The sequence below is a fragment of the Siphateles boraxobius genome, unplaced genomic scaffold (assembly GCF_051911475.1).
Source record: "Siphateles boraxobius isolate OS27281-9 unplaced genomic scaffold, OSU_SipBor_1 46, whole genome shotgun sequence".
Classification (NCBI taxonomy): domain Eukaryota; kingdom Metazoa; phylum Chordata; class Actinopteri; order Cypriniformes; family Leuciscidae; genus Siphateles; species Siphateles boraxobius.
In genome coordinates this window covers 11,167,212-11,174,714 of record NW_027509097.1, presented here as the reverse complement: position 1 = coordinate 11,174,714, position 7,503 = coordinate 11,167,212, and the positions used below count along the sequence as shown (strand labels likewise).

The 7,503-nt window shown below is 36.5% G+C and overlaps 1 protein-coding gene across 4 annotated transcripts; it reads left to right on the top strand.

Annotated features, from left to right (window-relative positions):
* Positions 1–1,301: 1,301 nt before the first annotated feature.
* msl1b (MSL complex subunit 1b) lies at positions 1,302–7,334 on the top strand. Of its 4 annotated transcripts, none has more exons than XM_077200772.1 (9): positions 1,302–1,354; positions 2,253–2,947; positions 3,484–3,665; positions 4,382–4,686; positions 4,766–4,830; positions 4,922–4,989; positions 5,663–5,790; positions 5,904–5,976; positions 6,083–7,334. In XM_077200772.1, exons 2-9 carry the CDS (start codon positions 2,333–2,335, stop codon positions 6,171–6,173), a joined length of 1,527 nt encoding a protein of 508 aa, XP_077056887.1. In that variant the 5' UTR covers positions 1,302–1,354; positions 2,253–2,332; the 3' UTR covers positions 6,174–7,334. The 4 variants fall into 4 exon arrangements, with proteins under 4 accessions (XP_077056887.1, XP_077056886.1, XP_077056884.1 ...); XM_077200771.1 differs by lacking the exon at positions 1,302–1,354 and adding an exon at positions 1,380–1,709; XM_077200769.1 differs by lacking the exon at positions 1,302–1,354 and adding an exon at positions 1,546–1,635.
* Positions 7,335–7,503: the final 169 nt, after the last annotated feature.

Sequence of the window (7,503 nt, the reverse complement as noted above, 5' to 3'; positions counted from 1 at the left end):
TTAGGAAACACACAAAATCCAAGGAAAATAAACACATTATAAAAGAGTTGCACCGTTATTTAGTAAGTCTGTAGTAGTTTTGCTAGATGTTGATTATATTTTTATTATTATTAATACAACAAAACAGTTATAGCCTACAAGCACAAGTCACACACAAACACACACACACACACACACACACACACACACACACACACACACACACACACACACACACACACACAATTCAAGTGCTTGTCAGCAACTAAATTATTCTTATGTGGTGTAATATATAGCCTAGGCTATATAGTAATAAAATAATTATTAACTATTTTTTGGCTAATAACAAAGTTTGAGGATAAAATTAATTTAACAAAAATCGAAAAGTCAACCCAAAACACTGCAATAAACACATTGATGACAAAAAGAACATTTGGGAGTCACTCATACAAGTCACCAGAGTGGACTTACAGCTATTAAAGCTATTTCATTTTCTTTCTAATGCATGGGTTTTGATGGCATCGATGCACATAAACCACTGGTAGCTACAAACCTTTGTTTGTGAAGCTCGACTACCATATGAATTGAAAACGCTCGCTCTGCTCCGTGCTGGTGTAGGCTACTTTACTCTTTACATTAAAAAATAATCTGATCACGTAATGCACGTACTTGTTTACCCCCAACACTGCTCATTTCAGATGAAATTTGAAAACACCCTGATCGAGTTTTTCCACAGTCTGAAAACATTAACAGATAATCATATATATATATGCAGGCTAGATAGGTTTTCTCAAATAGGAGAGCTATCAGCTGACATTAGGGAAAGCCTACTCTGTTAGACTGGAGGGAGCATGAGCGATTTCAACACTTTGGTATTAGAGATCTTTGATAGAATCACTCACGTCATGTTCTGATATCATAGACACGTGACATTCAACTTGTACGAAGTTATTCTCTGTCTGCTGATCGAACCTCTTTTTTTACAGTTTATGGATCGAACGGGAACCAACTTAGTTGCGTTTTAAAGCCTATATTTTTGTAGGCTAGCCTATATATTTTATAGTTTCAACATGATTTTATAGCATTTTATGTATTGATTTGTTAAATAAACACAGTCTCACTGTACTATGTATTATGTTTAATTTATCCAGTTAAAAACATAAACGCATACTGTCCACTTAATCTGAAAATCCCTTTGTAAATTGTGTAAATAAAAAAATATATATTTTTCATGCCCTAAGATCCTGACTGCGGTTATCATAATTCATGCATGAAATGGTTCCGGGTACGGTAAATACATTTAAAAATGAAACGAAACGAGTGCGAAAACGTCGGAGGAAATGACGTTGAAAGGTCCTCTCCTCAAGTGTGCACGGTACGATTCATAATTTCCCTCCGACAGACAACTAGCGTTCCCTGGACTACCACAACTATCCTTACCAGTTTCCATAGGTTAAAGTAACGGCTCTCAATATTTGGGCAGATAAAAAAAAATGCATACTGACTCTTAATATAGCTCGATAGACTCAGACCCCCTCATCACTCTGAATGTAAACATGTCCCGACAGTACGCATGCGCACCGAGTCAAACGCACTCGTAATGTTGGGACATTGTGCAGATTCAAGCCTGAAAATGGGGGACAAACGGCAATAAAAGTAAAGTAGAAAGCTTATTTAAGACGCGTTTCTTCTGATCGTTGAGGATTTACCCTGGGCAAACCCGTAACTATGTAAGAAATGCGGCATAGAGTGGATTCAGACTGAACTGTGCAGCGAAAACGACATAACCTCGTTTGCTAACAGCGGCTAGCTAGCAGTGAGGATCAAAATGGAGGCGCGCTTTTTTATTATTAGCTCAAGTTAAAATGGTTCATATCTCTTGAACAATATGCATCATAGCGTTTAGTAAGAAGATTTACGTGTATCTTTAGTATTGGTATAATAGACCTGTGTCTGTCTTTATTCAAGTCCAACCGGTATTGAGCTGCAGTGATATGTTGTTTATGACCAAGCAACTGATTTTAGCCTCTAAACAACTAATAACATACGAGATATTATGTGGATGGTTTTTGGTGTTTTTTTTTAGTCTTTGCTTACCCACTGGTTTTATTGTAACTTTAAAAAGAAGCATATGTAACATATATAGACAGGAATGAAATGCTTCTTCACATTTCCACTGCATTCACTGGGATCTTTAAATAATAATGTGCTATTTACATATTCTTCACTTTGCTATAAAATTGATTCTAATTGAATATTTTATGTTTTTTCAGGTACAGGTCTGCAGACAAGAGAATTGTTGATATCAACTCTATAGTAGCCATGGTTCAGAGGGTTGAGGTTTCTCTTCGCCATGAATATGCGACCTGATTGCTTTTCTAAAGTGGGATTGTACTCAAACAACTGTGACTTCAGCCCATCTCAAACAAGACACCCAGTTAGTGTCTGTAAAGAGCTCAGTGGTCCTCTTGGTGACACTTTAGACAGCACCAGACAACATCTGTTCTTGGACAAGACTTTGGGTGGGAAACCTGAACGGACTTCATTGCCTTTAAAGCTTGGCAGAGAGTTGGCTGTGGCTTCAGAGGCTGGCTCTGTGGGCACAGAAACACTGTCATTTCAAGCTAAACAAATGGGGGGTGAAGGCACCCCTGTAAAAAGTAAAACTCCTCTTGGACAGACCAACACCATTGATAACAAGCCAGAGTTTGTATCCATGAATTCACATAGTAATTCTAGAGATCCTGTGGGTGAGAAAAACGCCAAAGGGTTAGAGACCATGGGGGCGTCACATGAACACTCGGAGGGTAAAAAGACAAATTTGAGGAAGATCACGGGTCATCCTCACGCACAAGCCACCTGCCTTAAACAACTGCTTCTGCTTCAGCTGGACTTAATAGAGCAACAACAGCAACAGCTGCAGTCTAAGGACAAGGAAATAGATGAGCTCAAATCAGACAGAGACACGGTATATACACTGTCATTAGGGTCTGCAATATTTTATTATTCAGCAAGGATGCATTAAATTGATCAAAATACATTTATAATGTTACAACAGATTTCTATTTCAAATAAATTCTGTTCTTTTGAGCTGTCTATTCTATTCATAAAAGAATACTAGATAAACCTGTTTCACAGGTTCCACAATAATATTAAGCATAACAACTGTTTTCAACATTAATAATAACTACTTGAGCACCTACTTGTTACTTGAGCACCTAATCTTGTGGTATTGTGATACCGAAGACTGGAGTAAAATTTCAGCTTTGCCATCACAGGAATAAATTACTATATTAAAATAGAAAACCGTGATTTTAAATTGTAATGATATTTCACAATATTACTGTATTTTTTTATCAAATAAATGCAACCTTGGTGAGCATAAGAGACTTTTAAAAAAAAATGTACAAGACCTTAAAATTTTAAATAGAAGTGTGAGATTCATGGTTTGTGGGATAGTGATTTTTATTTGTTTCCTAATGTATTTGTCCTGCCTTGAAATAGTTGCTTGCCCGTATTGAGCGGATGGAGCGCCGTTTGCAGTTGTTAAGTAAGGAACCACGTGACAAGAAGCTCTTCCAGCCATTAGAGCGATGGGTCCCTGACACGGATGACTTTTGGGAATCAGATATGGGGGACAACCCTCAAACTCAGACATCTAAGTCAGGTGGAAAAGTGCAAAAGAGGTAAGAATGGGAAATTCCCCTATTAGTAGAACTGCACGATTTTGGATAAATTGAGAATCACGATTTTTTTTTGTTTCAAATAGAGTTCACAATGCTGAACAGACATGAGACAAATAAACAAAATCACCTGTAATTTACTATAGGTTCTGACAAAATGTTAATTGCTGCAGTCTATTTAAAATGTTTAATTAATTTGAATGAATTCTTATAAAAAATCAGTTTGAATGATCAATCAATGTACTCGCTCAATAATACTTGTTTCATTACTGGATGAATCAGTGTATTTGAATGAATTTTTTGAATGTGTGATTCAATTACGTACATTATTAAGTCACTTGTCGTCCCCTACTGCCATAACGATGTAATTGATACAATCTTTATTTGAAGCGTCAAACTACTTTCAAAAGGATTTTCTCTATTTTGATCGTTTCCTTAGACATCAGTATTTATATCCAAGCTATAAACTTTTATCCTAGTACTTCTGTGATAATATGAATATTTGTAACAGAAATAACGATACCGTGTGGTTGAAAAGACTGTTTGTGAAGCTGTTTCATTTAGGAATGAGATCGAATGAGTGTTTGAATCGAAATTGCGATCTTTTAACGATTAATCGTGCAGCTCTACCTGTTAGTCACTCTTTCCTTTATTTTTCACTTGTTCTTTCTTCTTCTGGCTTCTGCTTGGCTGATATAACCTGTAAATACTCTGTTTAGAAAGATGAACATGTTGGAAACAAAGATGCAGAGGTCAAGGGGTAAGGCCTCAAGAATGACCCCCCAAAAATCAGATACAGGAGAGACGTCGCCATGTCAGCATGACCTACGAAGCAAAGAGACTCCGGAGAAGACAAACGTGAAATCATCCGGACAGATGGACCTGAATCCAGAGGGAGACGACAGCAGGGAAACCGAAGAGCTTCCGTACATGACAACGACCGAGATGTACCTATGCTGTTGGCAGCAACCTCCAGCCTCTCCGTTACAGGAAGAGTGTCCAAAGATAGAAGAGGATGTTGCAAGTAAGTGCCTGGTTCAAATGCAAAATGGCCGTTTATAAACGTTGGTTTTCAAATTCTAATACAAGAAATATTTCCTTAGTCCCATCATGGAGGGAAAACATCATGGAACCCATCCAGGAGGAGGATGCTGTTGACATCCCCGAAGTAAGAGTCATCATTTGCATCATATTATACGAAGTCATAAGAACCTTAAGTATGAGGTCCATTGTCATGTATCCATCATTTGTTTCTGTAGAGTCTTGATGACAGTGTTTTTCTGAAACGGCACGCAAAGTTAGAACTGGATGAGAAGAGACGAAAACGGTGAGATTTATTTCTAGACGAGTGTTTTCCTAATCTGTGTTTGTGGCATCAACACATTTTTAACCCTTTTATTTTGTTTGTTTCATGTGGATGATAAAGTTCTACACTACCATTCAAACGTTAAGGGTTTCTAAGATTTTATAGTTCCTTTGAAAGAAATCTCTTATGCTGACTGTGACTCGGTTTATTTGATCAAAAATAAAATAAAAACTGTAGTGTTGAGAAATATTGTTGATTTAAACTAACTGGTTTCTATTTAAAAATATGTTGAAATGTAATTTGTTTCTGTGATGGCAGAGCTGAATTTTCAGTGTCACATGATCCTTCAGAAATCATTCTAAAATGCTGATTTGGTAATCAAGAAAAATGTATTTTTATTATCAGTGTTGAAAACAGATGTGCTGTTATTAGTATTCTTTATTAAATAGAAAGTTCAAAAGAACAGCATGTATTTGAAATCAAAGTATTTTGTAACAATGTAAAAGTCTTTACTGTACTTTGGATCAATTTGATGCATCCTTGCTGAAAGGAATTACTGACCCCAAATTTTTGAATGGTAGTTTGTCTTCAACACTGCATAAACTAAACAAGCACATATTGTTGGTTACAGACTGCTTAAAACAACACTTAACCATTTTAAGCTCTTAAAATTCTTGCTGTTTTTTTCCGTTAGATGGGACATTCAGAGAATACGTGAACAGCGTATGCTTCAAAGACTGCAGCAGCGCATGGAGAAGAAAAAAACAAATGTTCAGGAGAGCGAGCCAGAAGTGTCCTCGTTTCATCCTGATTTGGAGAATGGTATGAGCCTAAGAAAATGTAATTTGATAAAATATCAATTTTATAGTGTATTTTGAACAAACCAGCTGTTATCATATAATATACTATAATTTCACCAATTTTCCCTTGTACAGTGGAGGCCATCTTGGTCACACCCTTTCTGCCGGTAGTGGCGTTTGGTCGGCCTTTGCCCAATATACCTGCACAGTAAGAGCCTTTTTTCTGTTGGAAATATCTTCTGTGTAACGTGTTACTGCTTTTAACTACTGATTAGGCATAGTGAACATGTCGATCCACTTTTGTTGTCTGCTAGGAATTTTGAGTTGCCCTGGCTTGATGAAAGAAGTCGATGTCGCATTGAAAATCAGAAGAAACAAACTCCCCACAGGACCTGTCGGAAATAAGCCGCACTGATTCTGGGCACGTGTTCGAGTTGAATGCCACACAGAGGAATGCTACTTCATGTCCAGTGGCAAAAAAGGGGTTAAAGGAGGCAAAGCACTGTTTGGGCGAGAAGGAAATGGCAGCATTACAGCTGAGTTTTCATTTTATTGTGCCGTGATGATAAAGCAACAACTGCCCGGTTAACAGCTATTTTAGTTCCCTCACAATCAGTGTGTGGCCTTGATTTAATTCTTTACTCTCAGTCCTGTTCTGTGTACTATCACTGAGGCTAGTGATATTGATTATTGCAGGCTCCACTGCAAATACTGTTTTAATGTGCACTAAACTGTGGTTATGGAGTATTGCTGCACATTTGCATGTAGTTGTGTTCCGAAAGACTTTAAAGAGCTTGTTTTGTTTTTGAAAATGTAATTGTGCATGAATGTCTTGATAAATCCTCTGCCTCAATGTACATATTTTTGCATAGCATTTGCATAGCGTAGTCGTTTAGAGAGAAAAAATATTGGCAGGATTAGAGTGAGGATGCTAAATTGTTTAGATGAATGACCCTTCGTAAAGGAGTAGCAAGAATTTGTTTGTACGGCATTTTAGGGTTCTCTGAAGCTGTTCAGCATCCCATGCAGGTTTAAGGACAATGCCCTTAACGTTATTTTTGGATCGATTAGTTGGTCTGTTGATGGTTGTTTTTTGATCAACATTCTTATTGAAAATACATTTATTTTACACCACCATTTTCATTAAACCTCATCCATGTCCAAAAGTTTTGCTTGTCTTTATGAATTTTGCATTAATTCTGTCTCGTGGGATTCATTTCAGGGCCTTTGTAATGCATTTCCTAGAGATCCGTTCTAACTGAAAATTTATAATTTTCCTGAAAATATTTTTTTGTGTGTGTGTAAATGTGTTGATTTTGTGAACACCATACACGTCAAGGTTTTTTTTTCTCATTTTTTTTTTTGAATGTGTACAACTGGACCGATGTAAATAGCCTTGCTGACACATATTGGCTGTAAATAAGGAAAATGTTGCTGTTATTTTTTTATTTAATGTCAGAAATGTTGTATGTCCAGCATAGATATATTGATAGCATTATTTACAAAACAAGAATTTTTGTTTTTCAAAAAAATAAAAAGTAAATAAAACTCACTCTTGTGATTTCATAACTGATGCAGTTATTGATGTCTTGTGTCCATATTTGGTTTTACTGTAGTATTTCTTCCCAAATCACAAAGATGTGATATGCCGCAAGGGCAAGATAATGAAAATAGATCACATTTGTTCAAAGATGTATGATTTAAGTATTTTAACAATTTTGTTCATGTATTATAT